Genomic DNA, 23,218 nt, shown 5'->3' with positions numbered 1-23,218 from the left:
TAGGATTACAGGTGTGAACCACTGCACCCAGCCCTATGACACTGAGTTTTTGAAGAGGCTATGCTAATTGTATTATAAGATTTCCCACTTTCTGGATTTATTTCTTTATGGGATCATTAACTCCTTCCTCTAACCCTTGGGTTGCCCCACTCTGAGTAGATTAGAGGCTCATTGGCTCCAGGTGAGACAGGGTGGCGACAGTGCCCCATAGCTGCTGTGTACTTGGTGTGGCACCGGCCCAATAAGCGTAATAATGCCAAGTGCTCCTGTTCTCCATCCCCGAAACAATATGGATTCTCATCTCTGATGAAAATATACAAAAGGAAAAGAAATAGGAAGAAACCATTATCGGTGGACCTACAGCTAATAAGTATGCAGGATCTTGGCATTGCATTGCAGATTTCACTGCAGTAGCACAGAGGAGTCTCAGGCAACCCCAGGGTCCACAGTAGGCAGTGATTTGATGTCCTGCTGAGGCATCAGTCCTGGACGCACATGTGAGGTGCAGAGGAGGCACCCAGCTGGTGTGAGCTCTGCCCCTGCCCTGCATTTTGACTCAGTTCTCTCTGTATCTTCACATCACACCCAGCAAGTACTCAGGAAGAGCTAAACCATTTCTTTGTTAAGAAACCAAACCAGGCTGGATGCGGTGGCTCACGCCTGTAATCCCAGCACTTTGGGGAGGCCAAGGTGGGCAGATCACCTGAGGTCAGGAATTCAGGACCATCCTGGCCAACATGGTGAAGCCCTGTCTCTACTAAAAATTAGCCGGACGTGGTGGTGGGCACCTATAATCCCAGCTACTCAGGAGGCTGAGGCAGGAGAATCACTTGGACCCGGGAGGCAGAGGTTGCAGTGAGCTGAGATGGCGTAGTTGCACTCCAGCCTGGGGACAGAGTGTGAGACTCCATCTCAAAACAAACAAACAAACAAACAAACAAACAAAACAGGGCACCAAAATGAAGGTGTGCTGTTTTGCTGGCCTCAGTGGCAGGCACTGGTAGGCCACAGCCATCAAGAACTTGGGGATTTATGAGGCATTCAGGGCATATCCCTTGTGAGTGACAGGGGTCTGCTCCAGCAATATCAGATGGGCCACCCTGGGAGCCATCTCAAGACCAGAATCAGTCCATTCTTGGGTCTGATGCTAAGTAAGAGATGCTGCCTTTTAATCGCCAAAGGCATTTCAGTCTGCCCTGGTTTTATCATGGGCAGTAAAAGGTCAGCAGGAAAGGTTGAGTTTTGAAGAGAACATCTAGCTTTGTTGGAATATGAGCCTTGTGAACCTGCAATGCCCGAGGTAGCCAACTTAAGCAGAAGTGGGAAAGTTTAGGTCCTTGCTACTCAGAGTGGTCCTGTGGTGCCAACATCGCCAAGCCTGGGGGCTGCTAGGAATGCGGAGAGTCTCAGGCTGCACCCAGACCCCTTGAATTTGAATCTGAGTGTCGACAAGCTTCCCAGGTAATGCATATCCATGTTAAAGTTGGAGACGGCTGTTCCAGGAGCGCCGATTAGTGCCCAGTCTCACTGGACAGTGTCCGAGTCACCAGCCTGCAGAGTAGAGCTGGGTTCTGGTTTCTTTGTGTTCCAACTGCTCCCCATGGCCTGCAGGAGCTGACAGAGCAGAGGTCTGAGGGTGAGCTTGTCTTTGGAGTTTATTCTCATGGATCTTTGGTGCTTCTCCACAGTGTATGGGCTTGGGCCCCCTGCCCCAGAGAGCGACGCTGCGGCGGCCTTGACCCTGCAGCAGGAGTTTGCACGGGTAGGAGCATCGGCACGTGATGATAGCCTGGAGGAAAAGGGTTTGTTCTTCTGCCAGATTTGTCAAAAGAACCTCTCAGCCATGAACGTGACCCGAAGGGAACAGCATGTGAACAGGTGGGGGCACCTTGGGCCGTCACCTCTCCCGTGTACGTGACCAAAATCCCTAGGCATCCCAGGGCTGGAGTGCGGATCTCCACACCTTACCGTGACAACAGCACCTCAGCTTTGTTGTCAACCTACCCCTTTTTAAAAATAACTTTGTTGAGATACAATTCACAGAACATATAGTTCACCCATTTAAACTGAACAAATCACTACTTTTGGGATATTCACACAGTTGGGCAACTGTCACCACAATCACTTCTGGATTATTTTCATCACCCCCAAAAGAATCCCCACACCCATTGGCAGCCACTCCCTATTGCCCCTCTCTCCCCTGACAACCACTAATCAACTTTCTGTCTGGATGAATTTGCCGATTCTGAAATTGCACAGTTGTCCTTTTGTGTCTACCTTCTTTGACTTAATATGTTGTTTTTGAGGTTCATCCATGTTGTAGCATGGAGCAGGCTTCATTCCTTTTTATGGCTGAGCAGTATCTCATTGTATGGATAGACTGTGTTTTTCCCATTCTTAGATGAGGAATATGACCCTGGTTTATCCTTTCATCCATTGGCGGACATTTGGAGCATTTCTACCCTTTGGGATTGTGGATAGAGCTGCCGTGAACATGGGTTTCATGTATTTGTTTGGGTACCTGCTTTCAGTTCTTTGGGGTCTCTACTTAGGAGTGGAATTTCTAAGTCATCATGTAACTGCATTTAATCTTTCCTTGCTTTCTTTAGCCAACTTTGCTGACAGATACCTAAGTGTAGTGTCTAGGGGCTGACTGCCGAGAGACGGAACCAGGCTGTGTGGAGGGGATTGGCTCTGGGGAACTTGCTTTGACCACAGCACATCCATGTTGACCTGGACCCACATTTGCTCCAATCCACATTCCCGGGGAGGGTGGTTCTCCTGTATTGACTGTTTTCCTTCAGGTGCTTGGATGAAGCTGAAAAGACACTAAGACCTTCCGTGCCTCAGATCCCTGAGTGCCCGATTTGTGGGAAACCGTTTCTTACCTTAAAGAGCAGAACCAGTCACTTGAAGCAGTGTGCTGTGAAGATGGAGGTTGGCCCCCAGCTCCTGCTGCAGGCTGTGCGGCTGCAGACAGCGCAGCCTGAGGGGAGCAGCAGCCCGCCCGTGTTCAGGTAAGTCGACGAAAAGGAAGAAAACCAAGCCAAATAATGCTGTGTGCACTCAGGGCTTTTTCTATTTAAAAAAGCTTTTTATGGGCTGGGCACAGTAGTTCACACCTGTAATCGCAGCACTTTGGGAGGCCAAGGTGGGCAGATCACCTTAGGTCAGGAATTTGATACCAGCCTGGCCAACATGGTACAATCTCGTCTCTATTAAAAATACAAAAATTAGCTGGGCATGGTGGCGCATGCCTGTAGTCCCAGCTACTTGGGAGGCTGAGGCAGGAGAATCACTTGAACCCAGAAGGTAGAAGTTGCAGTGAGCCAAGATCGCACCACTGCGCTCCAGCCTGGACAGAGTGAGACCCTGTCTCCAAAAAAAAAAAAAAAAAGCTTTTTATGGTGTTGGAGGAAAAAAGAGCCCTCTTTGATTCTGGAAATGAAACACTTAGGGTGGAAATCGGGCACAGTCTAGAAGGGAGTGAGGAGGGGACAGAATCTGCATTCTGGAAGGCTCTGGACCTGCCCCTTTAGGTGGGTGCAGAAATGATCATTGCACTGTTTTCCTCAAGGTCCTTCCTGAGTTTCCAATCCCATGATCCCACAGTCGGTACCCTCTAGTGCAGGGGTCCCCAACCCCCCGGCCTCGGACGAGTACCAGTCTGTGGCCTGTTAGGAACCTGGCCACACAGCAGGAGGTGAGCAGTGGGCAGGCAAGCTTTACTGCCTGAGCTCTGCCTCCTGTCAGATCAGTGGTGGCATTAGACTCATAGGAACACAAACCCTATTGTGAGCCGCTCATGCATGGAATCTAGGTTGAGCTCTCCTTATGAGAATCTAAAGCCTGATGATCTGAGGTGGAATGCTTTGATGCTGAAACCATTCCCCCAACTCCTGTCCCATGGAAAAATTGTCTTCCATGAAACCAGTTCCTGGTACCAAAAACACTGGGGACTACTGCTTTACCACATCTAAGAATTTGGTAGTCACTTTACTCCATCCATTTCGTTGTTGGACGGCATGGTTTCCACCTCAGCATAGTCCAGTTTTCACACTGTTAACGAGATTATTCAGCACAGTTCAAAGAGTTGGTGATTGGCCAGGCACAGTAGCTTACACTTGTAATCTGAATACTTTGGGAGGCCAGGGCGGAAGGATCACTTGAGCCCAGGAGTTCAAGACCAGCCTGGACTACATAGCAAGACCCATCACTACAAAAAATTTAAAAATTACCTGGCTGTGGTGCTGCACACCTGTAGTCCCAGCTGCTTGGGAGGCTGAGGCAGAAGGATCACTTGAGCCTGAGAGGCCGAGGTTGCAGGAGCTGTGATTGCACCACTGCACTCCAGCCTGGGCGACAGGGCGAGAACCTGTCTTCATAAAACAAACAAACAAAAACAACAACAAAGTTGGTGAAACAGAAGTGTAGGACCCTATTTTTTAAAAATCTTGCATGAATTAATGCTTAAAAGTTAAAATGAGTTGCCTTGCTCACAGCCAGGAAACAAGTCCTCAGCATGCAAACCACAGCCACACAAGTGCCAGAGGGCTGGCCCTGCTCCACACTGCCCTGCTGCTGAGGACGCTAGAGCTGACACCAGGTTCATAGTGAACAAAGGCAACTTGGACCTTTGACTCCTCCAGGTTTGAGACCGCTGTGAGGAGCAAAGGGAAGGCCAAAGGTGATGGCTGTTTGTCCCGCCCACTGCTTTGCACACAGGTCATGGGCAGCTGAGCTGAGTCGGGACTGAGATGGCAGAGGGCAGAGGGGATTCTCTTGGCCGGGGAGCCCATCTATATTTAGCACCTCCACACCAGCATGGCAGGGGTGCAAGCCTTGAGGCCTTAGAATAGACGTCATCTAAGCCATTGCTTCTTTCTTGGCAGGACCACACCAAAAGCACCTGCTCAGATAAAGTATGTCTGCCTTTAGAATACCTCCAAGTACTGAAACTAGATGTATGTGGATCCGTTTAGAAGGTTGTTAGAGTAGAAAACTACAGGAGCTGGATGCCCTCATGGGGTCTTTGAACCCCTCCCTCCCCAAAGGCCAAGCCTGTGGTCATCAGAACGCATGCCCCGGCCAGAGTGCCTCATACTCTTTCCCCACAGCCCAAACCTGGCCTGCTGGGGAGTGAGGAGGGGACAGAGTCTGTGTTCCCTTCACAGAGGTAGGGTCCCAGGCTGCCCAGGTGGCTCCTTTCCCTCTGAGAGGCTGTGGTTATCCACGTTCCTGGGAAGGTGAACTTGAGCCATCCCTGGCCCTGTGGAGAGCACAAGCTCTTGCAAAAGCCAGAGGCATGACTGCATTGCAGGGAAGGTGGGCCCGGTTTGTGCTAAGTTCCTTTGTCACCTCTGCCCTCCTCCTTCTTGCCCAGCTTGTTGGGAGTCACCCAGGCTGCCTAGGTTCTCTCCAGCCAGAAACTCCTGTTCCTTTCCTCCAAACCAAACGAGCTGCTGCCCGTTGAAAGTGCAGAGTCCCAGGGCGGCTGGTATAATGTCGACCATTGACAGCCTAAGCTGGGAACCCCTTCCTTCTGGCCATGGGCAGAGGCACTGCCGTGGAGCCCTTGCAGGAGGGAAGGGATCCTTTTCTGCCAGTGTGGCCAGGACCGTGTAAGGAGCATCGGAAGTATTGATGGGTGAAGGTGGTGGGAGTCCAGGGAGCCTGCTCAGAGCCATCGATTGTTGAGTCCATTGGATGGGCTTGCCCACATGAGGATGTGCAGTAGCACAGATGGCTCCGTACATCTGCCATGAGCCTGCTGGACAGCAGCACGTGAAGGAACCCACACCCTCCTGTGCCTGGGCCATGTTGAACTTTTGAACTGGGATTGAATGAGTTCACACAAGGCAGTGGAAGTGGGGGATGCATCTGCCTGGCAGGTCCACATCCGTCACTTTTCTCTCAGGCCCAGCCCTCTCCAGGCCAGTGTGACCAACCTGAGAAGCGTGCACTCCTCTAGCCCCAGTAGCTTTTCTGTTTGGCTGTTTTCTAGCTTCAGTGATCACAGTAGAGGTCTGAAACGGAGAGGACCCACCAGCAAGAAGGGGCCAAGGAAGAGGCGGAAGGTGGACGAGGCACCGTCCAAGGACCTGCTGGTGGCCATGGCTCTGTCCCGGTCGGAGATGGAGCCAGGTGCGGCTGTGCCAGCGCTCAGGCTGGAAAGTGCCTTTTCTGAGAGGATAAGACCAGAAGCAGGTTTGTGTGGCCAGAACAGTAACCCTGGGAGAGACCACCAGCAGGTCCCGGGTGAGTGGACCAACTCCACCGTTGATGGTGTCGCTTTTGTTTCTCTCTAGAGAAGAAAAGTCGCAAGAAGAAACCCCCGGTGTCCCCCCCATTGTTGTTAGTCCAGGACTCTGAAACCACAGGCCGACAGATAGAGGACCGTGTGGCCCTGCTCCTCTCTGAGGAAGTGGAATTGTCTAGCACACCACCACTTCCTGCCAGCAGGATTTTAAAGGAAGGGTGGGAAAGAGCGGGCCAGTGTCCTCCTCCACCTGAACGCAAGCAGAGCTTTCTGTGGGAGGGCAGCGCACTGACTGGGGCCTGGGCCATGGAGGCCTTCTACACGGCCAGGCTGGTCCCTCCTCTTGTGCCCCAGCGGCCTGCCCAGGTGAGTCCCTCCCCTCAGGCACGTGGTATAGGCTTTTGGGGGAGGTTGGCGGTCCCAGAACTGCAACACTGGGTACCCATAGCCGGTGATGGAAAGTCCAGGAAGGAAAGGTGGAGGTGGGAGGCCAGAGGGGCACTTGGTGGCTGCAGCTTTCTTCTCTGTCCAGCAACTACATGGTACTCTGGGTAGGATCAGGGAGGACCCTTTGTGTCCACTAGAGTGTGTTCCTGGAGTTTGTTGAAAATGCAGAGTGCCAGCCGGGCGCAGTGGCTCACGCCTGTAATCCCAGCACTTTGGGAGGCCGAGGTGGGCGGATCACGAGGTCAGGAGTTCGAGAGCAGCCTGGCTAATATGGTGAAACCCCATCTCTACTAAGAATACAAAAATTAGCCGGGCATGGTGGCACACACCTGTAATCCCAGTTACTTGGGAGACTGAGGCAGAAGAATCGCTTGAACCGGGGAGGCGGAAGTTGCAGTGAGCCGAGATCATGCCATTACACTCCAGCCTGGGCAACAAAGCGAGACTCTGTCTTAAAAAAAAAACAGAAACCCAGGGCAGCTGGCAAAATGCCTCAAGACGGAGCCCGGGATCGGGCATTTGAAACACACACTCCAGACAGTCCTGCAGCAAGTAGCCCTGGAGTCGGTATGCACCTGCCTGAGGCGGCTTGGAGGACTTCAGGAGGGTGGCAAGCTGGGCCCCCCTGGCCTCTGACAAGCCTTTGTGCAAACAGATGCCACAGGCCTGGCCTTGGCCGTGACAGAGGAGGAGCATGTTGATATGAGTGCTGGGGAAAAGCATCCCAGGACTGCTCCAGGCTGTGGCTGGAGCCCTGGGGACGGTCCGTCCCCACAGCCCACGTCCTGCTCTGTAGTTTTAGGTCCAGCCGTGCATACCACATGCGATGGCTTCAATGACAGTGACCACATGGTCACTCTGCTTACTGGCTTCTTTCAGGGCCTCATGCAGGAGCCCGTGCCGCCTCTGGTGCCACCTAAGCACTCAGAGCTGGGTGAGCGAAGGTCACCTGCTCTCCACGGCACCCCCACTGCAGGCTGTGGCTCCAGGGGCCCGTCGCCTTCGGCCAGCCAGAGGGAGCACCAGGCCCTGCAGGACCTCGTGGACCTGGCGAGGGAGGGACTGAGCGCCAGCCCGTGGCCCGGCAGTGGGGGCCTGGCTGGCTCGGAAGGGACTGCAGGTGAGATGCTGGGTGGGACTCTAGGGCCAGCCCTGCCCTCCCGGGCCTCCCCTCCCCGCGGCTGAGGCTGCCATGGACTGGCTGTCGTGCCGCTGTGACGGCAGCTCTGACCTGGTGGGAGAACACACAGCCCCTGGGTGCTTTCATTTTTTCTCAAAGCTCAATGTGGCATAGACAACTCTGTCATGATTTTCCTTCCACTTTAACCAAAGACAGAGTTGTCTGCCCACAGCGAGTGAATTCTCTGTGTGAACTGTCCGTTTTGCTGTTCTCTTACCTCCCTGGTGGGGTGGTGGTGAGACAGGGTGTGCGGGTTTGCTTTGCATGAAGATGTCCTCGGATAGCAAGCACCTTCCGAGGCACCGCAGGGGCTGGCTCAGCCTGTGGTCAACGCTATCTTCTTGGTGGTGGACGTGGCTGGGCTGTGACGTTCCTTTAACCTGTGAATCCTCCACTTAGGGTTGGACGTGGTGCCCAGCGGCCTTCCTCTGACTGGGTTTGTGGTGTCATCGCAGGACAAGCACCTGGACAGGGGCGGCCGCACCTCGGTAAGGACTGGCTCTGGCCCGCGCTCTGTGGTCCCGGCCATCCCGCTTGCCACGTGTGTGGTGGGGTTGGCTCACGGCTGGCCTCTGGCCCCCAACGCAAGTGCAGTGGCCTCTCAAGACCTCTGCTTTCCAGAAGGCTGCCACATCCTGACATCCGTGAGCATACCACGGACCCACAGCCGCCCCAGCGCCCCTCTGGGGGCTCTGCCACAAGGCTTCTGCCTTTTCCGTCTGTGACTCCATGGGGCACCTCGGGGTTGAGGCCCCGGAGCCTGCCCTCTCCCGGGTCCCAGGAGTGTAGAGGGACCACAGTTTCTCAGCACGGTTGCCCCATCCAGGCACGCTCTGCTCGTTCCTCAGTAATTGCGAGCTCACCAAGGGCTTGCTCTCCCTCGCCTCTGTGCGGGTCCTGAGCTGGGCTCCAGGGCACAGCTGAGCAGCCTGGCCTGGCCTCCCTGTCAGTGCGCTGTCTGGGGAAGAACCGGGGTGGGAACTGGCTTTTCCCTAGAGTGGACCTCCTCCCATTTGCATGTCAGTGTCAACCAAGCACTTCATGCCAAGGCCAGCCCAGGGACACCATCACAGACTGGACCCGGCTGTCCTCTTGGCCAGGTCCCCAAGCTGCTTGGACTCAGGGTGCTTGTCCGTCACAGGGAATGGGTGCACCTCCTCAAAGCCCAGGTATCCCGCAGCCTGGCCCACTCAGTGCGGGAGCTGCCAGCAAGAGCCAGAGGAACAAGCTAGTGCTTTGCTCTTCTGTGCTACTCAGGGCCTTAGGGTCACTCAGAGGTTGAGCTCATCGTGGGAAGCGTTTTGGAGAGGAAAGGAGAACGCAGGTCCTGGCTCCCGGCCCACCCTAGCGCCACCTCCATGCGAGGAGCTTCCCACTGCCCAGGTAGCGGAGCAGAGGTGGGGAGGTGACGGCTCTTCCTCTCCTCCTACTTCAGCTCTCCCTTGGGCTGCTGGTTGCTGACTTTGGCGCCATGGTCAATAACCCACACCTGAGTGACGTCCAGTTCCAGATGGACAGCGGGGAGGTGCTTTACGCCCACAAGTTCGTGCTTTATGCCCGATGCCCACTCCTCATCCAGTATGTAAGTACGCGGGCTGCCGTGTGCCCTCCTTTCCTCTCTCTCCCTCTCTTCTCCTGCCTTTCTCCAACCAGGCCTCCCCATGTCTCAGGTGCCCTTTCCACCCCCGCAATCTCCCTCACTTCCTGCCCCACCATGTTCTCACCTTCTCCCTCCCACCCATCCCTTTCTCTAACATGTGGAGAAGAAATAAAGACCCACGCTTGAGGTTAGGAGTGGGTGTGAGGGGATGGCCTCACAACTGGGAAACATCAGCGTTTTCGTTCTGTTGAATGAAAATCCATTGTTTGGCCGGGCGTGGTGGCTCACGCCTGTAATTCCAGCACTTGGGGAGGCCGAGGCGGGCGGATCACAAGGTCAGGAGATCGAGACCATCCTAACACAGTGAAACCCGTCTCTACTAAAAATACAAAAAATTAGCCGGGCGTGGTGGCGGGCGCCTGTAGTCCCAGCTACTTGGGAGGCTGAGGCAGGAGAATGGCATGAACCTGGGAGGCAGAGCTTGCAGTGAGCTGAGATTGTGCCACTGCGCTCCAGCCTGGGCGACAGAGCAAGACTCTGTCTCAAAAACAAAACAAAACAAAAAGAAAATCCATTGTTTCCCACAATTGTTTTCTCTTTTCTCTATTTGCATAATTACAAAGGCTCATAACTGATCTCCTCAGGGATGAGGTGCTGATGAACCTTCTGCTTTCTGACTTGAAAGCATTTGACTTGACTGTGGGCAGGAACTCAGGGACCTATTCTCAGTCTCTGTCAAAGTTCTGGATCCCAGATGTGTCTATTAGGAGGACTCTAACTGGGTCCTGGAATATCTAGTCCCAATACGATTTGACAAAAGAGGAGTATTAGGCCTCACCTGTAAAATTATTGGCCAAAAATCTGCATAAACAGTGGCTAATGCTTTTCCTGGGGCATGGAGCTGCTTATAAGGCTAGGGACCGGGCACGGTGGCTCATGCCTGAGATCCCTGTACTTTGGGAGACTAAGGTGGGAGGATCGCTTGAGGCCAGGAGTTCAAGACCAGCCTGAACAACATAGTGAGAGCCCATCTCTACAAAAAAAATTAAAAATTAGCCTAGGGGCTGGGCGCAGTGGCTCACGCCAGTAATCCCAGCACTCTGGGAGGCCGAGGAGGGTGGATCACCTGAGGTCAGGAGTTCAAGACCAGCCTGGCCAACATAGTGAAACCTTGTCTCTACTGAAACTATAAAAGATTAGCTGGGCATGGTGGTGGGCGGCTGCAATCCCAGCTACTCGGGAGGCTGAGGCAGGAGAATCGCTGGAACCCAGGAGGTTGCAGTGAGCTGAGATCTCACCACTGTGCTCCAGCCTGGGCAACAGAGAGAGATTCCAACTCAAAATAATAAAATTAATTAAAATTTAAAATTAGCCTAGGAGTTCAAGGCTGCAGTAAGCCATGATCACACCACTGCACTCTAGCCTGGGTGACAAGGGGAGACACTGTCTCTAAAAAGAAAAATAAAAAGACTAGTGACTTGCAGGACACCCCAGACCGTTTGCTTTGCTCCAAGGTACAACTCTCTGATCAGTAAACCCTCTGTGTTGCATTTCACCTTCAGGTGAACAATGAAGGCTTCTCCGCTGTAGAGGACGGGGTTCTGACCCAGCGTGTCCTGCTGGGTGACGTGAGCACCGAGGCCGCCCGCACGTTCCTGCACTATCTCTACACCGCGGACACTGGCCTTCCTCCTGGCCTTAGCTCTGAGCTGAGCTCCCTGGCCCACAGGTCTGGATTGCTCCCCAGCTTTTGAAATTAACTGACGAGGACTGGCAGGTTGACAGCTCTGGAGGGTTGTGCTGCAGAGGGCTCGGGGCTGAGGCCAAGAGAACTAACAGTCCTGTTTATACCTGTTAATCCCAAGTCCATGACCAGTGATGACCCTGTGGAACAGGGCGTGTTAGGTGAAGGTCAGGCCAGAACAGACACTTGCAAGGGTGCCGAGCACTGGATCAGGAGGGCTCTATCGAGTCCCATGGTTTTTAACCCCCTAGGTGTGATAAGAGAATGGCCCTTCACTACAGCGCCCCGCAAACACCGCTGCTCAGTGTTTGTTCCACTGCTAGACCAGAACAACGGCAGTCCTTTCCAGAGTCCCATAAAATGAGCATGGAGAGAATGCTTAGGCTGCATCCCAGATGCTGCAGCTCTCCTGGCTTGTCTAGCCAGCATCTTAGGAGAGAGGCAGCAGCTAGAGGGACAAGTGTTGTGCATCCGGACAGGCCCTGGGCCGCTGATCCAAGCCTGCATCCTCCCTCCGCTGCTTTCTTAGGAAAGGAACAGCTCAGCCTCTGGAGTTGGAAATATACTGACTAGGCCACAGAGCCTTCAAGCAGGTGGCTGGCTGGCTTGCCCATTGGCCTGGGCTGATGCAAGGACTTGATATGCTGTGGATTGTGTCTGATGCCATGTCTTTTCATTTATTTTTTATTTTTTGGAGAGACGGAGTGTCGCTATGTTGCCCAGGCTGTTCTTGAACTCCTGACCTCAAGCAATCCTCCTGCCTCCGCCTCCCAAAGTGCTGGGATTATGGGCATGAGCCACCATGCATGACCTTTTTTATCCTTTTACAGACAGAGTCTCTTGCTGTTGCCCAGGCTGGATTGCAGTGACATGATCACAGCTCACTGTAGCCTTGAACTCCTAAGCTAATTTTTACATTTTTTTGTAGAGATGGAGACTTTCTATGTTGTCCAGGCTGATCTCAAACTCCTGGCCTTGAGTGATCCTCGGCTTCCCAAAGTGCTGGAATTTCAGGCATGAGCCACAATGCCTGGCCCTGACGGCATATCTTGAGAGCCTTTGAGGCAGCAGACTCCCCAGTTTTGTAGCTCTGCCAATCCCTGTTACCTTACATTCAGCCCGACACACCTCTTTATGTCTGCAGCTGTAGTTAGGAAGCCCTGCTTTAAGTGTTGTCAGTCTCTGGTTTCTGGAACTCAGTGGCCTGGGTGTTTCTGGCAAGGAGTGTGGACACTACTGTCTTCAAAGGGAGCAGGGCCTGGGTCATGGCCATTCCTCCTGGTGAAGACTCTGCTCTGGTCCGCCACCCCACTGGGGCACCCGGAGCCCATCTCCACACAGAGGGGCGATGACCGTCAATGTTTCATGTTGCAGGTTTGGCGTGAGCGAGCTCGTTCACCTGTGCGAACAGGTGCCTATTGCCACGGACTCAGAGGGGGAACTGTGGGAGAAGGAAGCAGAGCATTGCGAAAGCAGGGCTGAGAATTTCCAGGAACTCTTGAGGTCAATGTGGGCAGATGAAGAGGAGGAAGCGGAGACTTTGTTGAAATCCAAGGACCATGAAGAAGATCAAGAAAACATGAATGAAGCAGAAATGGAAGAAATTTATGAATTTGCAGCTACTCAGCGAAAGCTGCTCCAAGAAGAAAGGGCAGCGGGTGCCGGCGAGGATGCTGACTGGCTGGAGGGTGGCAGTCCGGCTTCTGGGCAGCTCCTAGCAAGTGTCCAGGTGCAGAAACAGTGGGACAAGGTGGAGGAGATGGAGCCAGGAACAGACGAGGCCACCACCACCTGGGAGAAGGTGGGACACTGCACTCTCCCGCCATCCCAGGGCCAGCACTCAGGGGCACGGGGAGCAGAGGCCCCTGAGCAGGAGGTGCCAGAGGAGGCGCTTGGCCATTCCAGCTGCTCCAGCCCTTCCAGGGACTGCCGGGCAGAGAGAAAAGAAGGCTCCCTTCCGCACTCAGATGATGCCAGTGATTACGAACAGCTCTTCTCATCAATTCAGGGAGAGATCTCAGAGCCGTCCCAAATAACAAGTGAGCCCGAGGAACAAAGTGGCGCTGTCAGGGAAACGGGGCTGGAGGTTTCTCATCGCCTGGCTCCCTGGCAGTCGTCTCCACTGCACCCGTGCCGCTTCCTACTGGGGCCTCCCCAGGGCAGGAGTCCCCGCGGGTCTCATCACCCTCATCACGTAAGTGGGTCATCCCTGTCGACACCCCGCTCCCGTGGCGGAACTTCCCAGGTGGGCTCCCCAACCTTGCTGTCTCCAGCTGTGCCATCAAAGCAGAAAAAGGACAGGAGCATCCTCACGCTATCTAAAGAGCCAGGGCACCAGAAAGGCAAAGAGCGTCGGTCCGTGCTGGAGTGCAGAAATAAGGGGGTCCTGATGTTCCCAGAAAAATCTCTGTCCATTGACCTAACCCAGTCAAATCCTGACCATTCGAGCTCCAGATCTCAGAAATCTTCATCCAAACTGAACAAAGAAGATGAGGTCATCCTCTTACTGGACTCGGATGAGGAGCTGGAGCTAGAACAAACCAAAATGAAGTCTATTTCTAGTGATCCTCTGGAAGAAAGGAAAGCTCTAGAAATTAGCCCTAGGTCCTGTGAGCTGTTTTCCGTCATTGATGTTGATGCAGATCAGGAACCTTCCCAGAGCCCACCAAGAAGGGAAGCTGTGCTGCAGCAGGAGGATGAGGGGGCGCTGCCGCAGAATCGGGGCTCTTTGGGCAGCAGAGGGGCTCCCTGGCTGTTCTGTGACCGTGAGAGCAGCCCCAGCGAGGCCAGCACCACAGACACCTCGTGGCTGGTGCCCGCCACCCCGCTGGCCAGCAGAAGCCGCGACTGTTCTTCCCAGACCCAAATCAGCAGCCTCAGGAGCGGGCTGGCCGTGCAGGCGGTGACTCAGCACACGCCCAGGGCCTCCGTAGGAAACAGGGAAGGGAACGAAGCCGCACAGAAGTTTTCTGTCATCAGGCCCCAGACACCACCGCCCCAGACACCGTCCTCATGCCTCACTCCCGTCTCTCCAGGAACTTCTGACGGCAGAAGGCAAGGCCACAGAAGCCCTTCCCGTCCGCACCCCGGGGGCCACCCGCACTCCTCTCCGCTGGCTCCACATCCCATTTCAGGGGACCGCGCCCACTTCAGCAGGCGATTCCTGAAACACTCGCAGCCTGAGCCAAGCTTCCTGAACCAGACCACAGCGAGTGAAGTGGTGGAAGTCGGAGACAGTGACGATGAGCAGGAGGTGGCCTCCCATCAGGCCAACAGCAGCCCCCCACTGGACAGTGACCCCCCAATTCCAATTGATGACTGCTGCTGGCACATGGAGCCCCTCTCGCCAATTCCCATTGACCACTGGAACCTGGAGCGGACCGGCCCCCTGAGCACCAGCAGCCCCAGCCGCAGGATGAAGGAGGCCGCCGACAGCCATGACTGTTGCTCCCCGGGACTCCTGGACACCACCCCAATCCGAGGAAGCTGCACTACCCAGAGGAAATTGCAAGAGAAGTCCTCGGGCGCGGGCTCCCCGGGGAACAGCAGGCCGAGCTTTCTGAATTCGGCTCTGTGGGACGTTTGGGATGGGGAAGAGCAGAGGCCTCCAGAGACCCCTCCTCCGGCCCAGATGCTAAGCGCCGGTGGAGCTCAGAAGCCCGAAGGGTTAGAGACACCCAGTGAGTAGCCAGGAGAGCTGGGGAAGGGGACTGTCTTTGTTACTATTTTACACTAAGAGGGTGGGGAGATCAGTCATGAGACCCAGGGGCTGCCCTCTGAATGCCTGCTGACCTGAGGCACGACACTTCCGCTGCCTTCCAGACTCCCCTCCACAGTGGAGGAGAGCTGGGCAGGCTCTCATGCTACACTTCTTAGCCAGTAAGTCAGTGTTTCCCAAACTTGCCTGGATCCAGTGCTCACCTGGGCATGTGTTAAAAATCCACATCTGTGGACCCTTCTCCAGAACACGGAGCCGGCACCTCCAAAGGCCACAACTCATTCAGCAAGTATCGGCTTGCCTTAAGATTGGACGAGGGTGGTTCTCCAAAATGTTAACCGTAGATTGGCTGCAGGACCCAGCAATTCCACTTTTACCTGTATATCCAAAAGAATTAAAAACAGGAACTCACACATGCAGGTTCATAGAAGCGCTATTCACAATCGCCAAAAGCTGGAAGCAACCCAAATGCCCGTCAGGAGATGAACAGAGAAACCAAACGTGGCCCATCTAGACCACTAGAAAATGGAATAGTGTTTGGCCACAAAGAGGAGTGAGGCACTGCTACACGCTACCGCGTGGACGACCCGGAAAACATGCTGCTGGGTGAGAGAAGCCAGACACAGAAGGTCATGTACTGTCTGCACTCATGGATATGAAATGTCTAGAATAGGCAAATCCAGAGAAAACGCAGGTTAGTGGTTGGCCTGGGCTGGAGGGAGGGGGAATGGGGAGTGACTGCTTATTGGGTACAGGGTGTCCTTTTGGGGTGCTGAAAATGTTTTGGAAATAGATAGAGGTGATGGTTGTACAACATTGTGAATACTTAATGCCACTGAATTATTCCCTTTACGATTTTTTTATGTGAATTTCACCTCAATTAAAAAAAGAATCAGGTGGGACAAGCATGAAAGGCTGTGAGGCCTGTTCTTCCTGGTCCCCCCAGGTGCAGGGATGCCACCTCCCTGCTCATTTCAGTCCCTGGGGAGAGTCAGAGCCCCAGGTGTCGGCCCTCTCGGTGCTGCTGCTCCCGTCCAGGCACCTCCAGGGAGGGCGAGGACAGGCAAGGCTGGGCTGAGCATGACTGGGAGAAAGGCCAGGCTGTGAGTGAGCACCTGCCTGCGGCCTGGGGGCCCATTTCCTCCCAAATTCCAGATGAATGAGGCCACTGATAGTGTCCTCGGCCCTCAGGGGCTTCAGAAGCACCTGGAGAACTTCTTATAGCAGGTGTGGTCCAGCCTGCCCCAGAGCCTTGCTTCTGGAGGGTGACTAAGAATTTGCATTTCTAACCAGTTCCCAGGCAGTGCTGTGAGAACAGCTGCAGGAGGCTGCAGAGCAGATCTGAGGTGGGCTTCAGGATGACACTGTGGCCACAGGAAGAATCGTGCCTTTCTTAGGAGACAGAGCCTGTCGCTTTCGTCAGGGGCTCAAAGGGCTCCATAGTCATAAAAGGCAGAAGAACCAAAGTCTGACTGTTCCCAATGTGTCACAAGGCTGGAGTGCAGTGGGGCTATCTCGGCTCACTGCAACCTCCACCTCTCGGGTTCAAGGGATTCTCCTGCCTCAGCCTCCTGAGTAGCCGGGATTATAGGCACCCACCACCACGCCCAGCTAATTTTTGTATTTTTAGTAGAGACGGGTTTCACCATGTTGATCAGGCTGGTCTTGAGCTGCTGACCTCAGGTGATCCACTTGCCTCGGCCTTCCAAAGTGCTGGGATTACAGGCGTGAGCCACCTCGCCCAGCCTATTATTTTTTAAAGTAACAGCTTTATTTAGATATAATTCACATACCATAATATCCACCCTTTTAAAATGGACAGTTCAGTGGTTCTTAGTACATTCACACTGTTGTACAATTGTCACCACTCTCTAATTCTAGAACATTTTCATCATCTCAAAAATCCCGTACCCATGAGCAGTCTCTCACCTTCCCCTTCCCCCAGCCCCAGCAACCAAGAACCTACTTTCTATCTGTATGGATTTGCCTGTCCTGGACATTTCATATAAACAGAGCCATATATGACTAATATGTGGCTTTTTGTGACTTTTTGTGTCTGTGTCTGGCTTCTTTCAGTTAGCATACAGTTTTCAAGATTCATACATGTTGTAGCATGGATCAATATTTTATTCCTTTTTATTCCTTTTTTTTTTTTTTTTTTGAGACAGAGTCTCGCTCTGTTGCCCAGGCTAGAGTGCAGTGGCACGATCTCGGCTCCCTGCAACCTCCACCTCCCGGGTTCAAGCGATTCTCCCGCCTCAGCCTCCCAAGTAGCTGGGATTATAAGCGCCCATCACCATGCCATGCCCGGCTAATTGTTTTGTATTTTTAGTACAGATGGGGTTTCACCATGTTGGCCAAGCTGGTCTCGAACTCCTAACCTCAAGTGATCCACCCACTTTGGTCTCCCAAAGTGCTGGGATTACAAGCCTGAGCCACTGTGCCTGGCCTGTTTTTAAGTCAGGGGTCTTGCTCTGTCACCCAGGCTGAAGTGCAGTGGCACAGTCACAGCTCATTGTAGCCTCAACCTCCCAGGCTCAAGTGATCCTCCCACCTCAACCTCCTGAGTAGCTGGGACTACAGGCAGCTGCCACCATGCCCGGCTAATTTTTTTTTTTTTTTAGTAGAGACAGGGTCTTGCTATGTTGCCCCGGCTTTGGGCATACATTCCTTTGTATGTCTGACTAATACCCCACTGATGGTATGCCACATTTTGCTTATCCATTCATCTACTAGTGGACATACGGGTTGTTTTTAATTTCTGGTTATTAATACTGCCACTTAGGAATATTCATGTGCGAGTTTTCGTGTAGACATGTTTTCATTCTTCTTGGTTCTATACTTAGGAGTAGAATTGCTGGGTCATATGGCAACTGTGTTTAGCATTTTGAGGAACTGCTAGACTGTTTTCCAAAGTGAGTGCACCATTTTAAATCTCCACCAACACTTGTTATTCTGTTTTTGTTGTTGTTGTTTGTCTTTTTGAGACAAGGTCTTGCTCCGTCGCCCAGGCTGGAGTGCAGTGGCGTGTTCACAGCTTGCTGCAGCCTCAACCTTCCTGGCTCAGGTGATCCTCCCACCTCAGCCTCCTGAGTAGCTGGAACCAGCCACAAACAGCTGCCCACACTGGTGACTTGGGCCACCACACCCAGCTAACTTTTTTTGTTTTGTTTTTTTTTTTTTTGTAGAGATAGGGTTTTGCCATGTTGCCCAAGCCCTCTGTGTTTTTTGTTATGGCCATCCTAGTGGGCGTGCAGTGGTATCTCACTGTGGTTTTGACTTGCATTTCCCTGATGACTAATGATGTCGGGCACCTTTTCATGTGCTTATTGGCCATTTGTAGAACTTCTCTGGAGAAATGTCTCTTCACATCCTTTGCCTTTTTTTTTTGAGACGGAGTCTCGCTCTGTCGCCCAGGCTGGAGTGCAGTGTCGTGATCTCGGCTCACTGCAAGCTCCGCCTCCCAGGTTCACGCCATTCTCCTGCCTAAGCCTCCTGAGCAGCTGGGACTACAGGCGCCCACCACCAAGCCCAGCTAATTTTTTGTATTTTTAATAGAGACGGGGTTTCACCGTGTTAGCCAGGATGGTCTCGATCTCCTGAACTCGTGATCTGCCCGCCTCGGCCTCCCCAAAGTGCTGGGATTACAGGCGTGAGCCACCGCGCCCGGCCCCTTTGCCCATTTTTTAACTGGGTTTTTTTAACTGATGAATTATTTTTAAAAAGCAAAACTGATGTCTAAGCCTGTTTGAAGAGTATCAGTGTGCCCCATTGTCTCAAGTTGTCACTGTGGATCAGACATTTTTAAGTTTACATGCATAATAAGTTTTAGTCATGTGCCGGGCTGTTGGGTTCAGTGGCCCCAGGAGCTGTGTTCAGCCGGCATCCATGTTATACAAGGTGTGGTGCTCAGTGCATGTCACCGATGCTATCATCGGGAAGCCCCTGCTCCAGACAGGGAAGGGGTGACCACTGTTGCTTTCATGGAGCAAAACGATGCTTGGGTTATCTTCAAGTGCATTACTCCTCTTGGTCACGCTACTGGGATCAGATGTGGGAAATCCGTGTCCCTCATGCTAAAACGTGTGCTTCTTTTGTTTTACCCAGAAGGTGCTAATCGGAAGAAAAACTTGCCCCCCAAAGTGCCCATAACGCCAATGCCACAGTATTCCATTATGGAGACACCGGTGCTGAAGAAGGAACTGGATAGGTTGGCGGTCTTCAAAGCTTGTTGCCCACAGTGGTCTTTTCCCTCCCACAAGTAACCGGGTTTCACACACCTGGGGGTGGAAGGGTCCCCCGTGTGGTCTCTGGGTCTGGTGGATGCAGCTGGCCTGGGCTTGGGAAGAAAGGTCTGCAGTCGGCTCCTTAGGGAGCATGCGTGACTGCTGGGTGCCAGGGTGAGCCGCCCAGTTCTCTCTGCGTACCATTCTCCGGGGAGGCAACACACAGAATTCCTGCATGTCACCCCTGGGCAGCAGGTCCCCATATTCCATGTGGATGGAAATGGCCCCCTAGCCAGAGCAGTCTGAGTGAGGAGGTTTGATTTTTTTTTTTGAAAGACAGAGTCTTGCTGTGTCGCCCAGGCTGGAGTGCAGTGGCACAATCCCGGCTTACTGCAACCTCCACCTCTCGGGTTCAAGCGATTCTCCTGCCTCAGCCTCCTGAGTAGCTGGGACTACAGGCACACGCCACCACACCAGGCTAATTGTTGTATTTTTAGTAGAGACTGGGTTTCACCATGTTGGCCAGGCTGGTCTCGAACTCCTGACCACATGATCCACCCGCCTCGGCCTCCCAAAATGCTGGGATTACAGGCGTGAGCCACTGCGCCCAGCGGAGGCCTGATTTTTTTTTTAAAGAACATTTAACTCTCACATCCATATGACACTGCTCTTCCACTCGGGCACCCGGGGAAGCTGCTGCTGCCACCATCCCTCAGAACTGGGAGCAGCATATCTTTTGTTGATTTTTTATTTTTGGAGACAGGATCTCACTCTGCTGCCCAGGCTGGAGTACAGTGATGTGATCTTGGCTCACTGTAGCCTCAACCTCCCAGGCTTAAGCGATCCTACCTCATCCTTCCAAGTAGCTGGGACTACAGGTGACACCGCCATGCCTGGCTCATTTTTGTATTTTTTGTAGAGGCGGGGTCTTGCTATGTTGCCCAGGCTGTCCTCGAACTCCTGAGCTCAAACTGTCCTCCTGCCTCAGCCTCCCAAAGTGCTGGGATTGTAGGCGTGAGCCATTGTGCCTGGCTGGCAATGTTTCTTTTGGAATATTTGGAGTAAGCTTAGTTGGCGCCTAGAATAGACACTAACCTCCGATGCTCACAGAAGTCAGGCATCTATGGTTTGTCACACAAGCCATTCGCTGAATGCATTGGGTATCACTCTTTGCTAAGATAGGGAACATTGTGGAGCGTGGACCAGCTGTGTGGGTGGGTCCTGAGATCCACCTGTCCCTCCGTCAGGTTTGGAGTCCGCCCTCTGCCTAAACGCCAGATGGTTCTGAAGCTGAAGGAGATATTCCAGTACACTCACCAGACCCTGGACTCAGACTCGGAGGACGAGAGCCAGTCCTCACAGCCGCTATTGCAGGCACCTCGCTGCCAGACCCTCGCCTCCCAGACCCACAAGCCTTCAAGGGCAGGGGTCCATGCCCAGCAGGAGGCCACCACAGGACCCGGGGCCCATAGGCCCAAAGGACCTGCTAAGACCAAGGGCCCCCGACATCCAAGGAAGCATCATGAAAGCATCACACCCCCAAGCAGGTCGCCCACCAAGGAGGCACCTCCAGGCCTCGATGATGACGCCAAGATCCCAGCCTCTCAAGAATCCGTGGCCACCTCTGTGGATGGCAGTGACAGCTCCTTGAGCTCACAGAGGTAACCGGGTGGATGCGATGGGGTCGGTGGCCTCATGTATCCTCTGGCCCGTGGGCGTGAGGGTTGGCACGAGTGAGGCCCTAATGGCCAATCTTCAAAAACCCCCGTCACCTTCTGGGTTTGACCTATGGGAAAACCAGGTGGGTTTAGGGGGCTGGTTCCCTGACCCCAGCCCTGCGCAAGCCTCCTGGTTCCTGCCCCACATGCTAGACATTTCTGGCTGGGGCAGGATCCCGCTGGAGTAGCCTGCAGGGATCTCTCAGGCCCGTCCTGCCTTGCTGGGGATCGTGCCACAGGCCAGGCTCCGTGGGACCCGTAGACACCCTCCTTCCTTTAAAGAGGCTCATGGTCTCAGGGGCCAGAGAGAAAGGGGTTGTAAAACGTCCTGGTCTGGCTCTTTTCAGTTCTTCCTCCTGTGAGTTTGGAGCGGCATTTGAGTCTGCAGGTGAAGAGGAGGAGGGCGAGGAGGAGGTCAGTGCCTCACAGGCAGCCATGCAGGCGGCGGACACGGACGAGGCGCTGAGATGCTACATCCGCTCCAAGCCGGCCCTGTACCAGAAGGTGCTGCTGTACCAGCCCTTTGAGCTGGGGGAGCTGCAGGCAGAGCTGAAGCAGAACGGCCTCCGTGTGTCCTCGCGCAGGCTGTTGGACTTCCTTGACACCCACTGTATCACCTTTACCACCGCCGCCACCCGCAGGGAGAAGCTCCAGGGCAGGAGGCGGCAGCCTCGGGGCAAGAAGAAGACGGAGCGGAACTGATGGGGCCTTCCCAACCCCAGCCCATCCTGCCATCAGCAGCCCCCACCCCCGCCATTTGCAGGGAGGACCTGGGACACCCAGCGTGGGTCAGGCCTCCACAGGCATTTCTGGGCCTGGGGACCACCTCAGCTCTGCACTGTGATGATGACCACAGCCCAATCCAGGGCTTCCTCCTCTGGGCTCTGCTTTCTAGAGTGGCATTTGGAGCATGTCACCCACTGGATTTAGAGACTCCAGCCCCTTCCTCTGTCCGTGCTCACAGTGTGTCTCCCTTTTTGGTTTTCGTTTTCTTTTTTTCTTTTTTTTTTTTTGAGATAGAGTCTTGCTCTGTCGCCTAGGCTGGAGTGCAGTGGCACAATCTCGGCTCACTGCAACCTCCGCCTCCCAGGTTCAAGCAATTCTCCTGCCTCAGCCTCCCAGATAGCTGGGACTACAGGCACATGCTGCCACGCCCAGCTAATTTTTTATATTTTAGTAGAAACGGGGTTTCACCATGTTGCTCAGGCTGGTCACAAACTCCGGAGCTCAGGCAATCCGCCTGCTGCGGCCTCCCAAAGTGCTGGGATTACAGGCGTGAGCCACTGTGCCCAGCCCAGTGTGTCTCCCTTTAACCCAGTAGGGCCCTCAGGTGTCCCGGGGGCAGTGGGCCATCACCAGCTGGCCAGGGCATGGCCTATTCTGCCACATTTGCCACCCTCTGAGCCCACCAGTCCTGGGCACAGCTGCCCCACATGTCTGTTCTGAGATGGACGTCAGGTCCAGCCTGCCCCAGCAGCCCGGGCCCGTTCTCCTCAGCACTCAGGCCAACCCCAGCCACTACCAGCCTGAGACCAGGTGTCCTCAGGCTCCCTGCACTGCCACAGCCCAGATGCAGCTCTCCTGGCCCAGCTGTGCTACCCGGACACTTGTCATTGTTACCAGCAGTCTCCAAACTGGACAGTGCACAAGGGCCCAGAACAACTCTGATGCCACCACAAAACAAACATGTTCACTAGCGGGTTCCATTCTTTGGGTTAAAGCTGCCTCCAGCCTCAGGAGCAGCGTGGAGGAAGATGAGAGCCAGAAAAGAAGGAAACCTTGGTCTCTCCATCCTTGTGTATGTCCTCGTCTGTTTCAAATACAGTGCAGTCAGTTTTATATGATGTGCAATAAACCAAAAAGGCTTTATTAAAATCTGGCTGCCACATTCCAGGGAGATCACGAGGGAAACAGGTGGGACCTGGCCCCTCAGCCCCTGCCCCACGCCTGCAAAAGCCCCCACCTTGCACCTGCCCTTTACTTCGGAGTAACCTGGGCCTGCTCTCTCATTTCAGTTCCTAGACCAGAGATGCAGATGTTCATCCATTAATCCACACACCCGCATCCAACAGAACCCTGGCCGGTTGCCAAGCTCCAGCCCCCGCTCCTCGAAGTGGGGCCCAAGCACCCCCAGCGCTGCCTCAGCCGGGAGTTGCTACAAAAGCAGATTCAGGCCCCACCCCCACCACTCAGCCCACCCCACAACTCACCGAGACAGCATGTGCCTTTACCAATGCGTCCAGTCCAGTGGAGGAGACAGATGCTGGCCTATCCCAGCCTGGTGGGGAGTCGGGCTGCGGTTTCCTGAAGGGCCGTGTCAGGGACA

General features: G+C 54.0%; 1 protein-coding gene across 4 annotated transcripts in view; it reads left to right on the top strand.

Annotated features, from left to right (window-relative positions):
* Positions 1-22,767, top strand: part of SLX4 (SLX4 structure-specific endonuclease subunit) — a 30,411-nt gene extending 7,644 nt beyond the window's left edge. For all 4 annotated transcript variants that reach the window (XM_054533341.1, XM_002826059.6, XM_054533340.2 and 1 more), the window contains exons 4-15: positions 1,689-1,878; positions 2,805-3,017; positions 6,005-6,207; positions 6,309-6,625; positions 7,586-7,826; positions 8,286-8,374; positions 9,322-9,468; positions 11,049-11,215; positions 12,605-14,910; positions 19,056-19,158; positions 20,422-20,835; positions 21,240-22,767. In XM_054533341.1, the coding sequence (XP_054389316.1) occupies positions 1,689-1,878; positions 2,805-3,017; positions 6,005-6,207; positions 6,309-6,625; positions 7,586-7,826; positions 8,286-8,374; positions 9,322-9,468; positions 11,049-11,215; positions 12,605-14,910; positions 19,056-19,158; positions 20,422-20,835; positions 21,240-21,594 (4,745 nt within the window). In that variant the 3' untranslated portion in view covers positions 21,595-22,767. The remainder of the gene's footprint in view (positions 1-1,688; positions 1,879-2,804; positions 3,018-6,004; positions 6,208-6,308; positions 6,626-7,585; positions 7,827-8,285; positions 8,375-9,321; positions 9,469-11,048; positions 11,216-12,604; positions 14,911-19,055; positions 19,159-20,421; positions 20,836-21,239) is intronic.
* The last annotated feature ends 451 nt before the right edge of the window (positions 22,768-23,218 follow it).

This window comes from Pongo abelii, chromosome 18, assembly GCF_028885655.2.
Source record: "Pongo abelii isolate AG06213 chromosome 18, NHGRI_mPonAbe1-v2.0_pri, whole genome shotgun sequence".
Taxonomy (NCBI): domain Eukaryota; kingdom Metazoa; phylum Chordata; class Mammalia; order Primates; family Hominidae; genus Pongo; species Pongo abelii.
Note: the sequence above shows the minus strand (reverse complement) of the source record. Positions and strands in the feature narration are given on the sequence as shown.